The sequence below is a fragment of the Acomys russatus genome, chromosome 25, assembly GCF_903995435.1.
Source record: "Acomys russatus chromosome 25, mAcoRus1.1, whole genome shotgun sequence".
NCBI classification, from domain to species: Eukaryota; Metazoa; Chordata; class Mammalia; order Rodentia; family Muridae; genus Acomys; species Acomys russatus.
In genome coordinates this window covers 13,839,413-13,865,205 of record NC_067161.1, presented here as the reverse complement: position 1 = coordinate 13,865,205, position 25,793 = coordinate 13,839,413, and the positions used below count along the sequence as shown (strand labels likewise).

Below are 25,793 nucleotides of genomic sequence, written 5' to 3'. Positions count from 1 at the left end.
CTCTTCTCCCCAGTCACAGCTTCAGAACCTTTATTAACCAATTAGTTAGAGCAAAGTTTACATGACAGAGACAGAGTGTGCTCTGTCTGGGTGGCCAGTAATTAGCATTAGAATACATAGCACCAGACCAACTATCCACCTGACGTGTTAGGTACTATATCCTACTGTGCTTTATTCTTACATTCAAGGAAAAGAAGAGCATTATATAACTTTTACTAGGAAATGTAAAGAAACATCTATTCATTCTAGAAAGACACCTATACAGAAAGAAAAAAAAAAGACTCCATTCAATTCTAGCTTAGTGAACCAATTGGCTTACTTACAGAGGCATGGACAAAAGGATACACACATGACTACCAATGGCTCAGAAACAGACACACTATAGAAAAGCACACCCCCGAAGAAGCATTAACTAGGAAAAACGTCATCCCTGGAGCCCGCTGCCCAACCTGCTGGTGGATAGTGGAATTGCCAACTGCTTATGTAACGTTGAGTGCCAAAATGTTGAATTAAGGATAAAATCCTAAACGTTCGATTTTACCAATGAAGACTCAGAGCCAGATGTTGGGCTAAAAGCCTATTAGCTCAGAGAGGCAGAGAAAGCACCCAGCTGACCTTCCTTGTTAGCCGACATCCCAGGAGGAAAAAGCCCTTTCTCCTCATCCATGCTGTCTTAAAAACCTTTCAACTTAATGTCCCTCCTTCCTATGTTTTTTACATTTACTCCCTGTCGACAAGCTGTTTGCGCCACTTCTTGACCTAGGGTTAACTTTATTTAGCTGTTGCTTACAGAAAGCTCTTGGGTTAAAGGTGTGTGCTAGGGCTGAGCTACACCACAACGAAATGCTTTAGGAATCTTGTGACTTTCAGTTTTATTCACTTCTAGAGACCGGTAGGTTTCTTTTACCTCCTGAGCCTTACAGAGTCTACCTCTATGAAGGAAGTTTCCGTTTGGAGGGAAGAGCTGCATGGAAGAGGTTCAAGAAAGGAAATGGAGAAAGCCCAGCTGGCCAACAGCTAGAGCAAGTCCAACTTGGCTGTACGGTCTGTGTTCTCTTTGTTTGGTAATTCTCCAGGGCCCGAAGCCACATTACCTTTGGCACCAAAGGATTCTTGTCTTCTCCCCCGAAGCCTTCCAACTTTATCTGATTAACTCTCCAAACTGATCCAGTGTCAGGTCCTCACACTGAAATTCTCCATACAACCAACTGTGACACTGACCTGGTTCCAGGCTCTCATCTTGACTTAGCTCATTTCCTCAGAGGAGTTTGCCCCTTTGTTGCCCATGCTTCCTGTTAGAAATATGTCTGACATAGCAAGAAAGAGACCACCACTCCAATTGAAGTGTGTGGTCAAGGCAAACTTTACTCTCAATTAAGAGAGTGCACTAGGGAGAGCAGACATGCTGAGACAGGAAGTGTACTTGGTTTTTATTCTAACTCAGGTGGTGCCTGTGTCTTTTCCCCATTGGCTGGGGTCAGACCTCATAGTCTTATTCGATTGGCTAGTCTGAAAAGAATTTGATTTATAATGTTGGGGGGTGGTGGCACTCACCTTCAATCCCAGCACTCAAGAGGTGGGAGAGGAAGAAGACAAATCTGGTCTAGAGAGTAAATGTCCAAGACAGCCAGGGTTACACAGACAGACAGACAGACAGACAGACAAGCAAACAGGCAAACAAATGGTGTATAGGAAATAGAGGAAGAAGGAGAAAAAAAAAATGAGGTCACTGCTCCAAGGACAAAAAGGTCACTGGTCCAGATCATCTTATTCCTAGGATAGAGCACTGGGCCTTTGTACAACCAGTGTTTTACTGAGTGGAGAGAATTAAACATCTGCATAAAAGCCTTACCAGGTGGGGGAGTGTAGAAGAATTTTTAATTCATAGCATGGCTGCTTTGGCAAGAGATATATCCAAAGACCTTCTAGGTCTGTGTTTCCTGGCTAGAATACAAACACACCTTCAATCCAGGTGACAGAGGCAAACAGATCTGAGTTCAAGGACAGCCTAGTATAGAGCAAGTTTCAGATAAAGGAAAGCTTAGATCCAGGCATGGTAGTACACGCCTTTAATCTCCCCCCAAAAAATGAAGGTAAAGTTAGTTTGTAGAAGGAAGCACCCATGTTTGAAAGTGCTGTCTAATTGAGTGGCAGAAAAAGTGATGAATCAGAAAAATTTGACAGAATAGGACATGCCAAACTCTCACAAGAAGAGAGAAGAAAGGGAAGCTACTTAAGGGACAATGCAGAGAGGAGACAGTTTTACAGGGACAGAAATAGAGAGACAGGTCGCAGAGAAAGAACTAGCTAGACTCAGGTGAAATCCGAATGAGCCAGAGAATACAAAGGAGCCAGAAGATTAGAAAATATTGCTGGAGTTAGTTTGAGGCCAAGCAGAACAATTCAAAGGCTGAGGGAGAAGCCAGATTGATTATGGGAGAATTAGAGCCAGAACAGCTGAGTTGAACCAGCCAGCCCAGAGCTCAGAACGAAGAAAGGGTGAGCTCATTCACCAATAAGTCTCAGAGGCTTAAAACATTCTAGGTCTAGGTTAGATTGTACCGAGGCTAGAAGCTTCCAGGCTAGGTTAGCAGATGGAGGCAGTAAGCCTCCCAGACAATGATTAAAACAGGCAAATAAAAGCTCCTTTTACAGGGGAAAAAAATATTTTAATCCCTTGTCCTAAACACGCATTTTATAGTACTTTATAGAAAAGACCATATTTGATAGTTCTTGCATCTCAGGCCCAAATGATGTGCTCCCAAATTCAACCTCTCTCTAGATGAACGGCCATCCCTACAACCAAGGGCCTTCCTGTTTGCCCTTAGTTATGGCTTTCCTTGCCTCCCTACTTGTGGCAGAGCCGTCCCCCACCACCAGGCTCCTGTCTTCTGCTGGCTGCCTGGTCCTCTCTCATCCCCTTAATTCCTTCCTCACCTCAACCGGGACACAACGACCCATGCCTCAACTTCCTGGCCAGCACCCAGGCTCCCAAGTGTGTTCTTCCGGACTCCGCTTTACCCACCCTACGACAGCCCCGCCCACATTGGTCTGCCCCCAGCGCTTCTCCCCTCCCCCACCCCGCGTGCTATTCGTGGCCCCCCCCTACCCCCCCCCCGACACGCGCGCGTACACACACAACCAGTCCAGCTCAGGTCGCCTGACAGGAGGCTGAGATGGTGCCCGCAAGCAGCCGTCAAAGGCAAAATGGGCCTCGCATGATCTACGTGACTCGCTTCGCCTCGCACCGGTCAGGGGTGTGGCAGTTGAGGGGCCTCCGAGGTTTCGGCCATCGAGGCCCAGGGCTCGAGGCCCACTGCACCCTGGAGCCGGCAGCAATGGAGACCAAGCCCCCGGGAGGAGAGCTGGCCACCGGCTCCCAGGCTGGGGTCGCCGCCACCCCGGACCCCGGCTCTTTCCAGCTGCGGAGCTCCAGAGCGCCAAGGGACCCGGAGCAAGCAGCGCGACCAGGTGGGATCCTCCCACAGCAGCCTGGTGCTGACTGGGCAGCTGCGCCGCCATCTTGTGCTCGGTCTTCAGTCAGTCAAGCCTAGTGTCACCTTCCTGTCAGCTTTCTCCCGTTAGCCTTTGTCTCAGCCTTCGCGTCAAACTTTCTGCCAGTCTTCCTGTTAGCCTTCCCGTCAGCTTTCTTGTCAGCCTTCCTGTCAGTTGTCCACAGTTAGCATCCCAGTCAGTAGGCGGCCAGGCTCCGGCCAGTCTGTGTTGGAGCCATAAGCCAGGAGAATGAATCCCTTTAACTCACTTAGCGGGGTGGCCTGCAAAAGGGCCGCCGGACAGTTGAGATAACCCCGAGACCTGAGAGAAGTTCTTGGGGGTAGCCACTTCAGTCTCTAGGGGAAATGGGAGTTTGAAGTGCCTATTGGTTATTCGCTTTTGAGGGCCCCGCCTTCCACCTACACGTTAAAAAGCAACTTTTATGAGATTTCACTAATAATGTATACAATTCACCCACTTATGGTAACCAAGTTAGTGGGTCTTCCATAGCCAGTCATGAAACCATCATCACCATCCATTTTAGCATAATTGTAACATCGCAGAGAAGCTCTGTCTCCCGGAGCAGGCATCATGTCCTCTCGCCGTTGCCTCCACTACCTGCTAACTTTAACCCTAAGGAAGTACTAATGTCTTGGTCTCCACTGTCTCCACAGATTTACTTATTTTGAACAAATTTAAATGGAATCTATGTGTGGGCTTCTGTGATTGACTTCTCTTCCTTAGGCCTATTCAGTTTTGCGTGTTAATTTTAGATATTGTTAGTTCACTGACCAACTAGCTAATTTAGCTAGCTCTATCATTGATTCTTCCAGGCATATGTTATTTGTGTGTGGTTTTTTGTTTTGTTTTGTTTTTCTTGTTATGAGACAGGGTCTTACCTTGTCCAGCTGGCCTGAAACTCACAGAAATCTACCTGCCTCTGTCTCCAAGTGCTGAGATTAAAGGCATGTGCCACCGTGCCAGGTGGTATATGCCATTTGTAATAGAGATCAATTTATATATCCTTTACTCATTCTTATGTCCACCATAATCTTTTTGTCTAACTATACTGTTATCTCTAGCCCAGGGTGGACGGTTGTAGAGTTAATAGACACCTCATGTTGTTCTTATTCTTAAGAGAAATGTCTCTAGTGTTTCACCATTAAGCACTAGTTTTAGGACTAAGACTACATATTTAGAATATGAAAATATATATCTATTTTTATTATTTTCATTTATTATGAATAGGAATTAAATCTTGTCACAGGCTTATTATGATCTATGGAGATAATAATGTTTTCCCTAGAATTAGTAATGTATAGCATGAAATAAATAGGTTTCCAAATATTGAACCAACCTTACATTGTTGAAATAAATTTTGCTTGCTTGTTTTATATTATTTTTTTAATATAGTGGCAGGTTTTAATAATAAGTTGCCTAGAATGTTTTATTGATGTTCATGAGATATAGAGACATGTACTTTTCTTTGTACTTCTTTACTTGATTTAGATTTTGATGTTATACTTCAAAAACATAACTGGGAATTTTTCTTTCTTTTTCTGTGTTCAAGAATAATTTATGGAACATTGCAACTATGTGGCTTAGAGAATTTGATAAAATTCTTCTGCAAACCATCTGGACCTCAGATTTTTGTGGGATAATTCCTTAATAATTTTCTATGTGGTGTAGAAACTGGTCTGTCTATACTTTCTAACTCTGAGAGGTCAAATTTGGCAACATGCATTTCCTTAAGCAATTATACACTTCATCTAGGTTTCCAAATGTGTTTCCATTAAGGCCTGCAAAATGATGTGTTTTCATTTTAAAGGCTTTCCCATGCCTTAATGGTCATTCCTCTTAATAACTTGCTTCTCTGTGTTACGTGTGTAGGCATGGATTTTCTCCTTTTGTGTTGATGATGTTAATATTTTATTTATTTTTAAGAACAGTATTTTGACTAATCACTTAAGCTTTTTTTCTAATTTCTTCCTAATTAATACCAACTTTTTAGCCTTATTTCTTTCCTGTGCCTCTTTTTCTTTCTTTCTTCTTTCTTCCTTTCTTTGTGTGTGTGTACTTTTTTCTTTTCTTTTCTTTTTTTTTTTTCTAAAATGTGGACATTTATTTTATTTTTTAGTAATTTTTAATGCATTTCATTTTTTCTTATAGATATATATTGTATACTGAACATACTGCTTCCCTCCCCTCACCCAGTTTCCTTCTGTTTTTCCCTTCATTCAACCCTTCATTTATTCCCTTAGACAATTTTACTTATTTTCATTTAATCTATACACACATGACTTTATGTGACTACATAAAATCTAGAAATGATAAATGAGAAAACATGTAATATTTGCCTTCCTGAGACTAGATTAATTTGCTTAATATGATTGTGTCCAGATGAATCCATTTCCCTGAAGACAACATAATTAATTATTCTTTATGGATTAAAAAAAAATCTGTTGTTGGATACCAAGGCTCTTTCCATAACTTAGCTGTGTGAATACTCTTGCATAAACACTGATGTGCAAAGTGTCTCCATATGTTAACTTGGAGTTTTTTGGGTAAATACTCAGGAGCGGTATAGCTGGGCAATATGATAGATCTTTTTTGTTGTTGTTGTTGTTGCACCTCCATACTGATTTCCATAGAATTTGGACTAATTTACATTCCCATCAGCCATGTATAAAGATCAGGATTCCCTTTGTCCACATCTGTGCCAGAATTTATTGTTATTTTTCTCTTAAACTTTTTGTTATATCTATCATCTATCTATCTATCTATCTATCTATCTATCTATCTATCTATCTATCCATCTATCCATCGCATGTGTGTGTGTCAGGCATGTCATGTGTGTGAGTTAGGGAACAACTTCTCTCCTTCTGCCATGTGGATCTCAGAGATCAAATTCAGGCTTGGCAGCAAGGGATCTTTACCTTAGGAATCATCTTGCCAACCCCTGTTGCTTTCTTAATGCCTGACATTCAAACTAGGGTAAAATGTAATATCAATGTGATTTTCATTGGAGTTTCTCTGATGGCTGGTGAGGTTAGGCAGATTTTCATGTTTATTGATGATTTCTATTTCTTCTTTTCTGACTTGTCTATTCCTTTTTCAGTTCATTTGGGGGTGGATGCTTTCTTACTGGTCAGTTTTTAGTTATTTGTGTACTTATTAATCACCTCAGACGCGTAGCTGACAAAGATCTCCTCTAGTCTGCGGGCTCGCTCCTTACTCACCTGTTCCCTTTGTTACATGTAAGATTTTTCATTTCATGAGATCCCACTTGTTAATTGTTGGCTTTATTTCCTTGGCAACTGGGGTCCTATTCAGAACTTTCCTATACCTATATCTTGAAGTATTTTCTCTACTTTTTCTAGTTTCAGATCTTATATTAAGGTCCCCACTTTTCCTTCAGGGTAAGAAATGGGGACTGTTTCTTTCTTCTACACGTGGTTACCCAGCTTCCCCAGAACTGCTTGTACATGAGGTTGTCTTATCTCTAGTGCCCATTTTTTCCTATCTTTGTCAAAAACCAATGAGTAGCTGTGCTGGTTTATATCTGGGCTTTTGTTTCATTGTTTTACGCATCTTCTGGTCCACGTTGTTTTGTTACGGTGACTGCCATGTGACTTTAACCTTAGGTGTGCGGACAGCGTCAGCATTATTCTCTTTTGTTCTGGATTGCTTTAACTCTCCAAATACTCTGTGCTTTCAAATGAGTTTTAATATGGCTGATTTCTACTCCTATGAAGAATATCTTTGGAATTTTTAACAGGGTTGTGTTGAATATGTAGAATGGAAATCAGGCATTTAATTTTCTTTTTAAAATCAGGAAGTATTTACTATGATGAATTTGTTTTAAGCACTTTTAGTGCCTCCCACACATCTCAACATGTAATATTCCACTGTTGTTTTTTAAACTTTCTATAATTTCACTGTATTTATTCATATTACACTAATACTGCTTAACATGTTTCAATGGTTTTAAGTCCTGGGTTGTTCCTATTCTTCCTAGATTGAATTATGGTCAGATAATGACATTCCTAGTGTCTCTACTGTCTTGCATGTTGCTGGTGCTTCCTTGGTAACTCAATGCATGGCTTTCCCCCGCTCCCTTCTTCAAAAACCCATGCCAGAAGCCTTTTCTCCAGAGTTCTGATCCTCATGCCCCTGAGTCTGTCCCATCCAACTGCTTGCTTGGTACACTGTGTGGGATTTGCTCTTTTAAATTACATACTTAAATATCTTCCCTGCCCTTCATGTCTCGATCTGAAAGCTATTTATTTATTTAGTATTTTCAGATACAGGAGGGATTTAATTTGGCTTTTAGCTGATAAGAGGCTGGAAACAGCTTCAAGGTGATGGCAGTCATCCAGTAGAAGTTGAAAGGCCAGAATTAAAGTTGTGGAGGGAAATGGGCAAAACTGATAACTGATTCGAAGAGAAAAGGGAGAGCTGAGGTCAAGTCTGACATGTCTGTACTGGCCACTGTGTGAACAGCAAAGCTGTTAACTTCCATGGCCTCCTTGCTGAGCTCGTAAAAGCAGGAGTACAGTCAAGGAAAGGGTCCCTGAGACAGACATGCACCTAAGCTAAGCCAAAGAGTACTACTAGTAAAGTACTTAGCTTTACTCAGTCCTGGTTATAGTTGATATTAAATAGATAGCTATCAAATGTCTATGGGGAATAAAAATGAATTATGGATCCATTTACCAACATTTAACATGTACCATGTTGTTAGCATTAGACCAAATGCTCATGAAAGGTGGATCCAGTGACTATTGTGTCCTCAAAGGGCTCACATGTGAGTAAAGGGTATGTAAGCCAGCAGTCATGAGTACTCTAGAGAGACCCGAGGAGGGCTTTAATAATTTTGTTCAGAGACAGAAAGAGGCACAGTTTGGGAAATTTTTTAAAAAATGGAGCAATTTCTAGTGGGACAGTAGAGATTACCAAGAGCTCTGACTCTGAAGTCAGAAAGACAATCATGGCTTTGTTACTGACGGGAAATATATTATTGCCCGTTTTATTTATCCACCTGACTCTTCACTTTATCACCATGGGGGGTCCTGGTTTCTGTCTCAAGGGCTGCTGGGAAGAGTAAGTGAGGCAGCACACGCAGAGTGGCCCTGTGGCGCTGGGCACACAGCAAGCACTCAGGAAGTGTCAGCACATGAGCCCAGATGGCTTGAAGGAACAAGAATGACCAGAAAGATGTGCGAAATGTTTACTGAGTGGATGAAAAACACACTGTTGGTTAACCGCGTGATTGTCATTTCTATAACCCTAAGGTGCTTAGTGGGTGGGATGGTGTTACCAGAGACAGGTGCCTGTGACCGTCGGGCTGGCGAGCCGTCCTAAGATGGGAGACTTCTTTTTGTGTACACGTGTTACACTTCTTGCTGTACTTTTAGATAGACTTCATGGCTCTTGTCTTACCTTAGGGATGGAGGTACAGATCACGTGAGGCTTGTAAGCAGGAAACTGTGGGAATGCTGAAAGCACACCACCTGAAAGTTGTGGGCATTCAAAGGGGAAGACAGATATGAGGAGAGCCTCTCAGCCTTGACTTCCTATGCTCTATCTGCATGTGTGTGCTAACTTACTTAGTAAAGCTACTTAACTAGGTACTTTTCTCTTCTTAGTTAGATTTCACTAGAACACTATTTGTGTGTTGTTTTCTAAAAAAAAAAAAAAAAAAAAAAAGAAAGAGAGAACTTAATAACAAGCTATTAATGGCAAAAATATTACCCAGTTGTAGTAAGTAGGTTTTCTGTTATAAAGTGTCTGTGACACGAAGGAAAAGCAACGCATCTTGAAGACCTCTAAGTGACATGTGGACAAACTCAGATTTCCTCCGTGATTGGAAGAGTTGGCAAGGGACTAAGCTTCTCATAGCGTGACTTAATGAAGTTTCTTCATCCCATGTCTGGGACTCACCCAGAATCAGTAGCATGTGCCTCACAAATTAGTAAATCCCATTTGGGAACACACTTTAGTTCCTTCAACAAATGTATCACAAAATAGACTGTATCTACAACATAGAAACTGGGTCACCAGAGAGGAAAACACACTTCTCAAGTAAACTGTGAACCTCTGTGACAACCCAGCATAGTTTGGAAGATTGGAGAATGTTCTCTGGAAAGCTAACTGTTGCATGTGCAATGGAAATGCAGGTATAGAGAGGAGTGAGCCAGGGATGAAGTGAGGAGAGTTAAGGTGGGCATGCCAAAGACAGGTAGAAGGGCTCAGGGGCACAGCCTTACTGCTCTTCAACATATTAGCAGAGCGGTAAAATGGCAGTGATCAGAAACCCAGCACCAAGTATAATATCCCCCAAAGAGCTTATGAGACATAACATGGCCTCTGATTTCAGCATAATACTTTTTAAAATATGCACTAACAAAAATACTTTTCCTTTAAAAAAAACAAATAGGTTTAAACCAGAAAGATGCAGCTAAAGAGTTTGATTTCCCCATACCATGGAATGAAGCCTCCAAAATAATGAAGGAAAGGAAAAAGGTATGTTGTATAAAGGAAAGTAACTGTTTAAATTTTAGACCTTCCTCTGTAGTAAACACAGTGTGTGAAGGTGTTCAAGACAGTAAAAGCAAATTATACCTTCTGAATAATTCAGTGTTCTGAAATGAGAAAATAGGAGTGACTTGGCAGAAATGGAACTGAGCTTGGAATATTAACTATAAAAAATAGTCCTGGTATTTAAAGGTATAAAATATATTTTAGTCAAATATAACCTGCCAGGAGATTTTTAAAAGCATAACCTATGTTCCACAGAGTGTAGCCAACTGCTGTATAGGAAGAAAGTCACAGAATTCATAGGAAAAAAATCCATCTACATTAGCGTCATATTGCTCTTTCCAAGGCAAAGAGCATATGTGGCTTTTTAGCCAGAAAGATGACAATGACTTTATTGCGGAGCACTTCTCACCACTGGTCGCCAAATGCCATGGTAACACAGGCATTTTGAGCGTATCACAAGCAGTGGCTGTGCTAATCTGTGACTGCCATTTTACTTTAAAGCATGCATTTGTTGAGCATGACACGTAAAGTCATGCTTGTTTGGTGTATAGCTCGCATACAATCTAGAGCAGTGCTCAGAGCACTGGCCCTACTAGCAAATACAGCTCAAGTAAGCAGCCATCTTCCCCTGCACTAAGACCTGCTTCCTGCAAGAGCCATTTCTTTTGGGTAAGGAGAAAAGAACCGTGGCCATAGCTTACCTCTAACCATCATGTGACACACACTGGGCTAAGTGATTTACACAACACTTCCATCTCATTGTTCGATATGTGAAGATGTTTCTAGATAGCATCAAATGCTTGTCAAGTGTCAAACTGCTAAGTAGAAAAAAAAAGGTTTTGCATCCACACATGAGTACTTGATTTGACAGGTTTCTATTATAGTACACTCATCATCTCTGGGAACTTGTTCTGGCCATCTCCAAAGAGAAACAGTTAATTCTGACCTAGAATAAAATGCATTATAAACACACCCTGCCCAGCATAAACAAAGGAATAGAAATTCAGTCATTTTAGTACCTTTGAAATTGACGGTGGTGGACCCATTAGGAAGACTTTGTAGACATTTCCCCATTTTTGAAAGGCAGCATCATCTAGGAGAGCTAATTTAAACACCACCAGAGAAGAACTTGAGAAAACTGGAAGAGACGAGGTCAGACAAGTCAGTGAGCTGAGGGGTCCCTGACATGATAGCTCCACAGTGCGTCACTTCACAGGATGCTGTTGGTGGACACGGAGCCCGGCAGGGCCTTCCAACGCCTCCTTTGTGTTTGTCTTTTTAAGGTCTTAGTGTGGAACAAAGTGCACAAGGCCATTTCCAGAATGATTGAAGAAAATGAAAAATACAGACACAGACTGAAGTGCCAAAATTTATCTAGTGAAGTACGTGAACACATTTTAACTTTTATTAAAGATTATGTTGTGTGAGCATCATAGCTACCTTGATTGCGTTCAATTTCCTACCTGCCAGTGTTAAAGTATAAGAACAGTTAAAAGCATAAAGCCACGCTCGGCAGAGGATGTTGGGTAGATCCCGAGTGTACATGTGAGTGTAAGGGTGCAGAAGGCAAGCAGTGACTAGAATTTTCTGAACAGAGAGCACACATGCCCATTAACTATATATTTGGATGTCAGTGTTTAAATACAAATTACAAAACACCCACACTGGTGAAGAAGCTGTTAACTGTAACATGAGCTACACCTACCATTCAACTTCTTGCCATGTCTTGTCCATGGATGAGGCATTCCAGTGTAGCTCATTTGACAAAGTCTGCTCTTGACACACTTTCATCCCCGAAAAGCAACTTAAAAGTTGCATGCTGTGTGAAGCTGCACCAGTGTTTACTAGCTGATACAGTGGAGAGTCATGGCTTTTCAGGCTGGCAAACTGGCTCAGCAGGTGAGGATACTGCCAGTGCTGACCTGAGGGCGATCCCCAGGAACCACATGGTGGAAGGCGAAAACCTTCCAGCAAACCTTCATTTGCATGTCACCAACATGTGTGCAAGCACACGTGCACACACACACATGTACCCACACATACATACACATGTACACATGCTTGTACATGTGCACACATGCACTGGAGCACACACGTACACACACGTGCACACAGAGTAAATAAATTTGATTTTGGAAGTTATAAAAAGAAATTGTTAGCTTTCAGAATGCTAACTGGAACAAAGTTAACATAACTGATAAGGAACTGATAGATGAAAGTGGTTGTTCCCGTTCCTTCGCATGTGTGTCCTGAGACAGAAGACTATGTGCTGCCACAGCGCATGCTTCTGTGAAGGCTCAGTACTTAATAGCAACTTTGAGTCATTAAACTTACAATATTTCAGCTTGTAAAGAACATTTTAACAAAGCAGTAAGAGAATGTTTGTAAGTAATGTAGTATCAGGTAAGAGGCCATACACCTAGGCTGTGCTAGGATGCAGCACGAACACCACCCGGCCTGCAGTGACCGCGTACAGACCGCTGTCCAGCCTCACAGCACTGCCGCTCACTCTGCCTGTGCAGGAAGAATGAGGCTGTGTTGAAAGAAGATCAACCGTCAAAGTGTCTTAAAGAAAAAGGGGTTTGAGCAGTAATGCGCAGAGAATCTGGCCACTGTTCAGAAGGCTGTCCACTCACTAACTGTCAGCTTGGCAGAATCATTTGAACCTCAGCCTCTATGAATCCAAAATAATCTGCTAAAAATTATTTGCTGACTTTATATGCTAGGCTTTCCAAAAAATAAAAAGTATCTTTGAAATTTGATATTTTACCTTATGTTTTTAACTAGATTATATAACTCTTTAATAACGCTAATATGTTGCAAAAATGTAATGTAATTTTATCACTTACTGTGTATTTGTTGACAAAAATAAGTGTTGCAGACCAACTTGAGCTTCTCTTATGCTGTTTCTAGATCCGCACTAACACAAAATGAATGTGAATCTTCATGTCTTCGCTGGTGAGAGCCCACTGAGATAACTAAACAGATCTCTCCCTCCCCCTGTACCCGCTCTCTCTAACCTTTGGTGTGCCCATTGTTATCTCTCACCTATCCCCTTGCCTAAGCCAGGGTTTGGCACATAGCACACCTCATTAAATGTTTTTTTAATTTAAATTTCACTAAATTTATATTAGGCCCCATCTCTATCGTGCTCTTGAAACACACACATATATATATGCATGTGTGTGTGTGAAATGTGTGACGTAAATATGTATGTGTATGTATATGTATCTATACATAGATATACATGAGTATGTGACATATGTGTGTGTGTATATATGTGGGGTGCAGCTTTTCTTCTATCATACATATCTCTGCTCTGCATGTGCTCTTCCTCCTGTTATGTGTGTCACAGGTAATACGACCCCACTCCTCCTCTCTTACATGCTGCAGTCTGGGCCATGGCTCTCGCTCTGTCTCTGACTGCATTTTCTGTTCATTTTTAAGTTGTTCCTTTTGCTGCCTTAGGAGTAATTACTGGTCATATTCTCTCTTCACATATTCACTTCCAAATAACTCACTATTTTTATAGCCTTAGCTACTATTTCTCTATCCTACCCATGACCTCTGATATTTTCAGCTATTCCATAGATAATTTAATAGTCTATATTTCACCTAAGCACATATTCTCTTCCTCTTTCTCATTAGCATCCCCTGGCTTCCCAACCACCTGGCCCCACTGCACACGTAGGGGGAGATTTCATCTAGTCTTCTGAGGTTTGGGGAGTAATAGAGGGGAGGCGGGTCTCAGGAAAGATGATTAGACATGTGTGAATAAGGAGACAAGAGCAGTTTAAGGAAGTATCTGACACAAGTACATGAGCTGGATGGCATCAGTGAGAGGGTCTCTTACAGCGCTGTTAGAAAATGGAAAGATGCAAAATTCTCATGAATGTAAGGTCAGTTCAATAATTTGTCCTTTTGTTTCTTTTCTAGCTACACCTTCGTCACTTCATGAGACTCATGAAGTTGCTCTGTGTTGTACGTTCTTTAAATGACTAGTAAACGTGCCTATTTCTAGGTGAAGGATGCACTGTCACCTACGCAAATGGCTAAGGCCGTGCATGCATATGAGATCCACGGTTTCCCTGCACACAGGCTCACCCAACTTCTTTGGATAGTGCTGAGACTTTACGTTTCACATTGCTAAGTCCCTCAATAAAGTTTAAAATGTTAGTTTACACAACTGAAATCTGCTACCAAATGAAACATGCTTATAAACTGACTGCATAAATTTTTGTGGAGAGTGGACAAAGATTTCCAGTATGGTTCAACCCTATGTTTATGTTTGTGTGACCTGTCAACTCTTCATGGATGCGTGGCCACCACTGCATGAGTGTCATGCTGGGACAATGTGTCTTGCTGTTGTAGAACCAGGCAGCTCTGAAGACATCCATGGAAATAAATGTTCTGTTTATTGTTTAATAATTTCTGGTGAAATATATTAAATCTGTTTTGTTGAAAGGAACATAAGTACAATGTCAATTTTCTTCTGAAATATTGAATACCTGGTGTGCTACCATGGCTTGTTCACCATTTTAGATTCCTATCAGAAATTGACCTCTTCATTAAGACCTGAGAGTACAAGTTTCCAACTCAGAGACATATCTACTGGAGCTGTGGAATAAGATTTTCACGTTTCCTTCCTTTGCTTTGTATCATCTTCATATCTTCATCAGTCTTTCCACTGGTCTCTGCCAAAAGGACCATTCATTCATCAATTCTATTCCTGATTTTTCTTTTTCCTTGCTTAAATCAAAGAAGTTTTGTTTTAGCCCAATAGTCCACTCTGTGGCACTGCATTCTGAGAAACATGCCCCAGATGATTCTCTCATCTTATGAGTGTTATAGAGTGCACTCACACAAAGCTAAGTGGCTTGAGTCCTCACTGGGGCTGTCAGGGTTACCATAAACACAAGGCATATGAGCCTGTCCCCATGTAACGGGGCATACTGCATTAAACCAAAAAATTTCTACAAATAGAAGTAATATACATTAGTGACTAAAACAGAGTATGTTGACTGGACACATCAGACATTATCATTTTATTAAGTATCATGTGTCTTTGTAGGCTGCTAGGAATCAAATGCAGGACTCTGGCCAAGCAAACTGAGCACTCTGCCACTGGGCACAGCCCCTGTGTGACTGGCAGTATAGCAAGCTTGCTCAGCGCTGCCACAAGTGGATGAGAATTGCCTTGTGGTAGGTGGCCACGCCCTCCCTGATGTGCACAGTCAGTGATGGAAGGGTCATAATCTGAGCTATGATTATACTTGCAGCATTTCTGTGTGTGTTCTTCGAGGTATTTTATGCTCAAGTGTGTAGTGTAAAGAGAAAAGAGAGCTTATGGTTTCACGGAAAAGAAGAAACACCACCAAACTAGTGATTACCCAACCATTTATTCTGAGCCATCCAAATGATTTAAGGTGTATCTTCAGTCATGAGGAAAAATAACAGAATTTTTTAGCATAGGAACTAATTAGAGATCAAAAAATTTTTTATGCCCAACGTAACCTGGAAAGTTTTGGGAATGTCTATAGTCATCTCAGAATCTGAGTGATAGCTTATAACACAGTAGAAGAATACTTTTGAGATTGGAAGGCGGAGCGCTGCGTGTGGTGGGGAGCTGCCCCGGAAGAGCCTTTTACTCCGGGGAAGAGTGATAGAAACGTTTTCAACTCAGGCATTATCTATTGGAGCTGTGGAAATAGCTTGTCACATGTCCTCCCAAAGGGACATAATGGCTGATGGGTACACTGTCAAGTAACTACTGCATGCCTGTGAGGCTGTTCTTCCCAACAGGCTGTTCCAGTCTGTGACTGGGTATCACGAGGATATGGAGACAGGCACACTTTAGGGAGCTGGGCCTCAGAGACTGGCTACCTCCTTTATTGAAGAAACTCTTATAATCAAACCAGAAAATACCTCAAACTTTCTTTACCCACCTGTCTGCCCTTTCCTCTCTCCTCTATCATTACTAGTCATCTGTGGTGGTATAATTGTTTGAGGTGCACAATTCAACCATATACACTGGTGCGCACGCACACGCATGCATGGTGTGTGGAGGTGCAGCCGCTGTGCCAAGTGTGGCCTCAGGTGAGAAAATCTGATACTCTAGAAGGTTCTGTGTTGTCATTGTTGCATAGATTCCTCTGCACTCTCAGAGTTTGTGTAAGTGATTTTGTTACGAAATATAATGTGACAAGGGGTACCATGGTGTGCCCATGCCAAGGTGTGCCCCCTGAGAAATTACGCCATGCAACAGATCTTGTATATAAATGTTTACTGGGGGAAGGGAGAGGAATTGAGGACCTGGAGAAGGGGTAGAGGCAGATGAGTAGACATGTAGACAGACAGACAGAGGGCAGAGCCATGAGGGCAGAGAAGATGGGGGCACAGAGGGAGGACAGAAAGTGGGGGGAGAGAGAGAGCACTGGGAACAGAGAAAGAGGGAGGGCTGAGGTGGCAGGCACACACCTGGTGCACCTGGCGGAAGGTAATGATGTTGCTAGGTTCCTGTGAGGAGCCTAGTGGAGTCTCCTGTAAGCTAACAGATCTACTCTTGACTTGTGCTAGAAGGCACCATGTTTCCAGTGAAGAGAAACAAATAGACCCTTTCCAGTCCCTGCTCAGAGAATGAAAACTAAAAGCTTTGACCATAGCATATATGACAAAAATAGGCTAGTGTCTTGATTACAGCTCTATTGTCGTAAAGAGACAATGTGAACAAGGCAACTCTTATAAAAGAAACCATTTAATTGGAGCTGGCTTATAGTTTGAGAGAGTTAGTCCATGATCACTGTGGCAGGAAGCATGGCAGAAGCTGAGAGTTTTACATTCTCACCCACAGGCAGAGAGAAAGAGAGAGACAGACAGACCCAGAGACAGAGAGCCTGGGCCTGGGCCTGGTGTGGACTTTTGAAACCTCAAAGACTACACCTAGTAACATTCCCCCTCCAATAAGGCTTCACCTACTCCAACAAGGCCACACCTCCCAATCCCTCCCAAATAGTTCATCAGCTGGGAACTAATAAGCTTGCAAATGTACGCGCCTATGGGGCCGCTCTCGTTCAAACCACCACATGCCACTCCCTGGCCCCCACAGGCTTGTAGTCATATCATAATGTAAAATGCATTCAGTCCCACTTCAGAAATCCTCATAGTCTTCCAGTCTCAAGCCTGTTTCAAAGTCCAAAGTCTCTTCTGAGACTCAAGGCCATGTCTTAACTGTAACACCCTATAAAAATCAAAATCAAAAGGCAGATCACATATTTCCAACATACAATGGCACAGGATATACACTATCATTCTAAAGGGGAGGAAAAGGGAGCACAGTGAGGAAATACTGGACCAGCGCAAGACCAAAACGCAGCTGGGTAACCTCCAAGCTCTCTATGTCCATGCCTGATGTCAAGAGCTCTTCAGATCTCCAACTCCTTTCAGCTTTACTGTCTGTGACACACTTCTCTCTCTGGGCTGGTTCCACTCCCTGTCTTCAGCTCTCCTTAGCAGGTATCCCACAACTCTGGCATCTCCAACATCTTGCGATTTCCAAGGCGAATCCAGGCTTTGGCTTCACAGTTTCATTCAATGGCCTCTCTTGGCCTCCGTGCAGTGACTCTCCCTGCCAAAAGCCTTGCTTTGAAAGACAATTCCACAACACCTTTACCACTCCTGCACCCTTTGCTCTACCCTGGTGACCAAAGCTGCCAGCATCTGTTTCCTGCTGGAGTTCCCCGCTCCCGGCCCCCACTTCAATTGCATGTGCACCAACTTTCTGTTGTTGATGGCCCCTTCCCTGACAGCTCACCAACTGGGGACTAAGCATGTAAATGCATGAGCCTCTGGGGGCCGTTCTCACCCAAACAAGAATAACTAGGAAAGTCACAGACAAGAAAACAGTCTGGAAACAGGACAGTTTCCTGTTTTCTTTCAACTTCATTAATGTGTGACAACACATAGTCTTATCTCCACTCTCTAAGGGAGAAGGTAGTCTGCGTGGAAACTATCTTCAGCTTCCATAGCACACTCAGGACTGATAAGGACAATGCTTCCAAGATCACAGAAACAGTACTGGTTTAAAGTTTACAAGTGAAAGCAATCAGGACTGTTTGCAGATTCACTAGTTCCTGCGGCTGAAGGTCACATGGCAATGTCAGGTAATATTCAAGGGTTATCATTCTGTGCCTCTCCCAGACCAGTGCCAATCTGGTTTGTTTTCATTCATTCATTCATTCATTCATTCATTCATTCATTCATCCATTTATTAATTTTAGTTTTTGTTGTTTTTTTAACACGCATGGGTGCTTTGCCAGCATCAATGCCTATGCAGCCCCGTGTGGCTGGTGCCTGAGGAGACCAGAAGTTACTGATGGTTGTGAGCCACCTGGTGGGTGCTCGGAACTGAACCCAGCTCCACCGAAGGTGCTCAGGGCACTTTCCCACGTTTCATACGTGTCCTCTTTCTTCTTCCCACAGAAAGCCGTTTCCCATTTCCCGTGGCTTGAGTGAGGGCTGCCACTGTCCTACAAGTGTCATTCCTTTGTTGGGGCAGGCCCTGGGCTCCTCTCGAGACCGTCGGGGTCCTTCCTCGGCACTAGAGAGAGCAAGTCTCTGATTCTTTGGGATAAGAAGATGCTTTTTAAAAACGTTTTATTAATGTATTTAATTTCAAACATAAATATAGTACATTCTGGTCACTTTTGTCTCTCCACTGTAAATTCCCTCACTCTGTCCTTTTTGTCTAGGAATACTCTGCTATCTGGGGCCGAATCTTCACCACACCATGTTTACGATCTTGGATAAGTTGTTTGATCTCTTTGTACTTAAATCTGCTCTTTGTAAATTAAACACATGACTAATGGCACAGCAAGGGACTCTAAGGACTGGGTGGGCTCAGGCATAGAAAGTTCTCCTAACAACACCTGAAAGCACAAAGCAGCCCCCTTGATACTACTAAATGACAGAACCTAAGTGTGTAGCCCAGGCTGGCCCCAAACTTGCAATGCTCTTGCCTCAGCTTCCGAACGCTGGGATTATGGGCCTATCTAGTACCTCCACCTCTAAGTTAGCATTTTAGTAGCCAGCTCGTCCATTACGTTTGGTGAATGGCATTGGACCACCATGTCCTGCTACAATGGTCGGTCCCATAACTGCCCCAAAAAATAAGGGCCCCCTAACCAGAAACTGAAACCACTAGCCATAAGAGAAATCCTTCCTGCTTTATGGTGATTTTCCCATGTATTTTGTCCCAGCAACAGAGCACTTACATGGTGTTCACATCTACTACCCATTTGAAATTCTTTTGTACATCCAGATAGAGGTTCATGTCATCATTAATATCCATTTATTACAGAGTCACTTTCAAAATAACTATCACCTGCATTAAGTTTGGTTTTAGTATTATAATCTATTAATTTTATTAATTAATTTAAATTTTGTTTTCATCTTCCTGAGTTTCTCAGGTTTTTTGTAATTGCTGTCCTTACAACAAATACCTCCTTCATTTTTGTTTCTCTTACACTTGAAAGAATTAATAATATTATTTTGCCTCTGAGTATTTCTACCTTTTCATGATAATTTTTATGTGTTTTATAGTTGGATATTTGTTTCTATGTTGAATAAAATGATTATTCTAATTACTTAATTATTAGATTTTATTGCTACTTTAATGTATATAGTTTGCAAGTAGCACTGTCTGTATTTTTTCCATTTTTGAAATATATTAATTTTTTGTAGCTTAAAATATGAACTATTCTGTTGGTTGCAGTGGCACATGCCTATAATCCCAGCACTTGGGGAGGCAGAGGCAGGCAGATATCTGTGAGTTGAAGGCCAGCCTGGTTTACAAAGTGAATCCAGGACAGCCAAGGCTACACAGAGAAATCTTGTCTCAAAAACAAAAACAAAAACAAAAAACTATTCCTATTAAGTCTCTGAACATAAGGCAAAGTCATATTTGCTATAAACTTATGTGTAAATATTGAGGCATGTCTGTTACTTACATATTTTAAATCTGTGTCCCTGTCAATATGTAATGTGCTTGACCTGTCAGGAACGAATAAAGCATGTTCTGCCAGCTCCCACCACTGCTCTGAAAGCCCCTGTATCGAGGCTGGCATGCACTTCCCAGTGTCCTATCTGTTATGATATGTAAATTACATGCTGTGCAACAAGTGTGGTAGGAGGACATTTATTATTGTGATAAGGACAAGGGAGAGAGGGAGAGAAGATATAGGCCGAGTGAGCCATGAGAGAGACAAACATCCGGAGTGGGAGGGAAACAGAGCATCAGAGGGACAGACAAAGGGACAGGCAGAGGGACGGGACAGACAGCGGGACAGGCAGAGAGAGTACAAGAGAGATATGAGGTGGCAGGTTGGTCCTTTTATAGTCTAGCAGACACCGGGCAGCCCCAAGTGATGACATAAGAGGTTGCTAGGCAACCTAGAGGCAGGCTAGTGGATCCCTTGTGAACTAGCACTCTCTTCTCAAGGGCTTTGCTTTTATGCATGAAAAATGGCCAAGTGATCTTATGTAGTATTTGGTTTTAACACTTCTTTATCTGATGGTTTATTTCCATGGTTTTGCATTTGCTCTTTTCAGCCTTTTACAGTCAGACTTTGTTTCTTTCGGTTTCTTTTTATTTTATTTTTATGTACATGTGTTTTTCTGCCATGTGTGTAGGTCCCTCAGAAACCAGTAGAGGACACTGAATTCCTTGGAGTCGGAATTACAGACAGTTGTAAGCTACCCAGCAGGAGTACTGGGAACCAAACTCAGGCCCCCTGGCAAAACAGCCAGTGCTCTTCGCTGCTGAGCCCTGACCTCTGTTTCTTGATGTCATGAGGAATTTTTTTTGATAGAATAACATTTCTAAAGTAACTCTGGTGAACATGTGTTGTCTGATACTTGTCACAATTTCCTTGGTTCCTATAATTCTTTATTCTCCTCATTATTTTCTATATAAACTGTTTTCCAAAAATATGAAAGATGCATATAATTTTTGAGTTATGTCTTCACTTGGTTTAATATGTCAAAAGCACACAGACTGACATTCATCTCCCAGTCTCAAAAAAACGGGAGAGATTTTTGGTCTCCTCCCGTGTGCATCAGCATTCCTTGCTTACCCCTCACTTCCCTGCCTATTGCCCCTATTGGCCAGCTTTACCTCAGAAATTAGGCCCCACTCTTGTTTTCACTGATGCATGTTTCCATGGTTTTAGGTCCAGTTTCTGACACACTCTTGTCAGAATTGGAAGCAGGAAGAAAAGTGAATCTAGTGTGGGTTTTTTTTTTTTTCCAGATGGCTGCCTGTGATACGTTACCTGAAAATAATTATTTTACATATATATGTTTCAAAGGATCTGCTTGCTTCTAGGATCAGTGTTACTTATATCTTAGGCTTTAGTGATTTATTTCCAGGTACAGGTAAACCCCCCATGAAAGGGGCAATAAAAGCACTTTGCATATCTCATTATAAACCTCCCTGTTGGCTTAAGAACGTTATTCCAAATATAAAAGTCTGATAGGAATCTGAGCTTTCCACAAATCTGTTCTGAGGAACTCCCGGAGGCGCACATAAAAGGAAGCTATGAGCACACCATCACAGGGTGCTCTGTATTTAAATTTCAAATAACAGAAGCCAGGAAGCTATGAAAAGCAAGAGATTCTCTTTCTTCTTAAAAGGGGGAGGGGACACTGCTGCTTCTGAGGTAGAGGGGAAAAAAAGAACAATAGCCAGGCAGCAAGTCTGGCAGAGGGTCTCCTCCTGCTGCCTGGAAAAAGATGAAAAAGACAATTCCCCAGTGTGGGGGTGGGGGGCAGACATCAGGATGAGACTGACCATAACTTAATCCAAGCAGGATGGCTTACAAAGAACTGCCAATTAAGCTCTAAGAGTGCATTCAGAAAGATATAAGCTGATCAGAATAAAGGCGTTTTGAGAAAGTTTTTTGAATTTTGCCTAGAAATGTGTAAGTGCGACAAGCCAAGAGCTCGTTTTCGTCTTAAATGATGTGCTGGTGTCTCTTCTAATAAAAAGGCTTCGCGGTGTGTCTTATAAAATAGAGCTCAATTAAATGGAAAGGTTTCACAAAATGTCTATTGTAAGAAGCTGGATACACAGAAGATGTAACACAGTGCTGCAGGAAGAGGCAGGGAAGGGACGACACATAGCGGTCCAAAGACAGCGCTTGGCTGGTCCCACAGGAAGCATGAAGCCGTGTTCCTTTAGCCTAAGCTGAGATGCAGGTGGGTGCCCTTCTCCAGGTGTGAAATCTTGGGCAAGGTGCTTTCATCTCGGGCCCGTTATCAAAAACGGTTAAGACCCAAGAGCCACCAGGAAGATGCTAAGAAATACGAACCTCAGTCCTGAAGGGAGTCTGACAGGGCAACGCATCTACCACAGGCTCTGTTGTAGGCCACACTCAGGCCATAGCTCCTCTGGTGTGGCCTGGTCATTGTCCTCCTAAACCCTCAGTGGCTTCCATTCCCCACACTAGACACAAAACTGGGCCCTAATGTCCGTCACTGCTGGACCTAAATTCTCCCTGAGGATATATATAAGTGGTTAACAATTGCTGGGAGGGAGGGGCTTGGGAAGCCCTGCCCCTCCCGGAGGATTATGTAATCAGTTAACAGTTGCTGAGAGGTATCTTCAGCCCTGTAACTGCTGGCAAGTTCCCCTTGCTCCTGAGAGTAACTCTAATTAAACTCGCTGGCTCACCAAGCTAGATGGGGTAGAATTGTTTCTTCTCTCTGACACTGGTTCTCGGTCTAGGGGTTTGTTAATCTCCCTGGGAAGCATTCACATGTCACCCACTTACTTCAGATACCACCCAGATATGGAGTGCTCTTTAGATCTTGATGACCAATTTCCTCTGGAACCTAGGCCCATACATGTAGTGGATTATTTGCCAGCTTCATTTGATTGCTTAAATGCATCTGTACCTCAACACATGCAAAACTGAACTCAGTCTCTCCCATCAACTACCTATTTTGTGTAATTTGCCAAACCTATATGTCAGAACCAAATTCTCATTGCATTGGTATTTGGAGGTGGGTCTTTGGAAAGGTGATTATGGCATGAAATTGGGTCTTAATGATTCATGCCCTTACAAAGGCTAGACCTGAGAGCTCTAGCCCTTTTGTTTCTTCTTCTTCTTCTTCTTCTTCTTCTTCTTCTTCTTCTTCTTCTTCTTCTTCTTCTTCTTCTTCTTCTTCTTCTTCTTCTTCTTCTTCCTCTTCTTCTTCTCTCCTCCTCCTTCTTCTCCCTTTCCCTCTCCTCTTCCTCCTCCTCCTTCTATTTTTCCTTCTTTTAAAAAAATGATATGAAAAGAAGTCAAGAACCTGCAAAAAGAGAACTGAGAGGCACTCCACCACGCTGGCATGTGTATGGTTATTAATATTTCAAAATGGAATGGTGATAAAGAAAAAGGAAGCTTATCTCGGTAATACATCTGCTGAGAACAACCAGTCTTGGTTAAAAGAAAAGAAAAATACTTAAAAGAAACTAGAAAGCCTGCTAGTGTGTTAGTCTTCTTTCTATCAGCACACAGAACACCTCTTAACAGCTACCGTTTTAGAGGTCCATGCCATGATCAGTAAGCCCCATGATCAGTCCTTGGGCTGGGAGTGAAGTCACATGTCATGGGAAGGGTGCTTGGAGGCTAAGAAAGGGAGGTAGGGACTGGAGTCTTAAAAATCCCTCCTAGGGCAGATTCCCAAAGACCCAATGATCTCTCATCAGCTCCCTCTCCTATTACATCCCCACACAGCACATCTTGGGCCAAACCTTTGCCATGTAGACCTTCGGGCATCCATCGTTTTCCAAAACAAGTCTGCAAGCTCTTTGAGACCCCCAAGGTGCTGCAGCTGGACTCAGTCCTTATCTGCTCCCATCTATATATTTTTTCCTCATTACATTATTACCTCAATGGGCAAAATTAGGAAGTGGGTGAATTTACCTGTAAAACCAGTCCTGCTTGCCTACAAGCTTATTGCTTCTATGTAATCTTGTCCTATTTCACTAACTTAAAAGTTGATCTCTTCAGTAGGTATTTAATAGATTCATTCAAATTAAGGCTCCTGGCCATAATTATGTCCTCTTCAGCCACTGAAATGGCTGACAGTTTTGAATTGTCCTTAATATGCGTGTCTGCTCTCTGTCCTCTCTGGTGAAGCATCTACTTGGCTTTTGTCTTGTTTTGTGTTTTTCCTCACATTCAGTGAATTGTTTTCCTATTGGTGGCTTCTAGGAATCCTTCTGTATGCTAGGTGTGAGTCCTTAATCAACCTCCTCAGAGCCCAGACCTTGCCTTCTCTTCCTTTATTTTATTTTTCTAAATTTCATGTGTATCAATATTTGTTTAAGTGCATGCCTGGACCTGCAGAAGCCAGAAGAGGACATCGGATTCCCCAGAACTGGAGTTACAGGCAGATATCGCCACCTGAGGGGTGGGAACTGAGCCTGGGTCCTTTCTACAGCAGCATGTGCTTTTAATCTCTGGGCCATCTCTCCAGGCCTCTCTTCTATCTATCTATCTATCTATCTATCTATCTATCTATCTATCTATCATCTGTCTATCATCTGTCTATCATTTGTCCATCTATCTAGCTATCATTTGTCTATCTGTAATCTGTCTATAATTTGTCTATCTATCTATCTATTGGTTTTTCAAGACAGGGTTTCTCTGTGTAATGCTGGAATTCTCTTCGTAGACCAGGCTGGCCTCAAACTCACAGAGATCCACCTGCCTCTGCCTCCTACTGAATATTAGAATAAAACTCCACCTGTTGGTCAGTTCCTAGAGAGTGGCCATTGTTGATGTGGTGCTGAGAGTCCAGCTCCCAGGTTTCCTGAGTCCTCAAGTATTTGGCTCTTTGAACACTTCGTCAGCATTTTGTACTTTTGCCATCTAGATCCTGTGTAGATTTTGCTAGATTAATCCCAGGATTTCATCATTTGAGGAAGATCGTGTGAATATTTTTAGAAACATTTAGCTCCTGGTTATTTATTGCAAACACATAGAAATATAATCAATTCTTGTGCATTCCCGTGTCTCCTTGCTTTCCTTCTATGCCAAATTTTCTGAGAGTTCTTTTATTGTGAGTGGATTTAAATTTTAGTTTATTTATGTGTGTGTGCAGGTACCTGTGTGAGTTGGTGTGCACTGTGTACATGTAGGTGCTGTTGAAGGGACTGAAGATCACCTGACATGAATATAGAAACTAAGCCCAGGTCCCCTGCAAGAGAATAGCACTCTTAACTGCTGAGCATCTCTCCCTCCCCTAAATGTTAATTTTTATCAAATTACTTTTCTCAGTCTGATGTATTTCTAGCATAAAGCCCACTTACTTATTCATGATATAGTGTTAATTTTTCCCACGGCTAAATTGAATTTTTCTAGAATTTTGTTGAAGATTTAGCACCTACATTTTGGACTTTATTGGCCAGTGACATTCTTTTATTATACTGTCTTTATCTGGTTTGATATTGTGGTATCACTGGCCAGATAAGACAAGTCAAAAATGCATGTGTGGTGTGTGTGTGTGTGTGTGTGTGTGTGTGTGTGTGTGTGTGTGTGTGTGTGTGTGTGTGTGTGGTGTGATGTGTAATGTATGGTGGTATGGGGGGCGGGGTGGTCACACTTTCACATGACATCTCTTAGGTGGTTCATCTGTATCAAGATGAAGTTTAATATATACTCCTCAGCCTCTGGGAAATTAGGAATTCCTGGATTGACAGGTACTAC

General features: G+C 42.1%; 1 protein-coding gene across 1 annotated transcript; it reads left to right on the top strand.

The window, feature by feature from the left end:
* The first annotated feature begins 3,176 nt into the window (after positions 1–3,176).
* Positions 3,177–12,972, top strand: C25H5orf47 (chromosome 25 C5orf47 homolog). Its single transcript, XM_051168128.1, has 4 exons — positions 3,177–3,471; positions 9,935–10,020; positions 11,322–11,420; positions 12,952–12,972. Exons 1-4 carry the CDS (start codon positions 3,177–3,179, stop codon positions 12,970–12,972), a joined length of 501 nt encoding a protein of 166 aa, XP_051024085.1.
* The last annotated feature ends 12,821 nt before the right edge of the window (positions 12,973–25,793 follow it).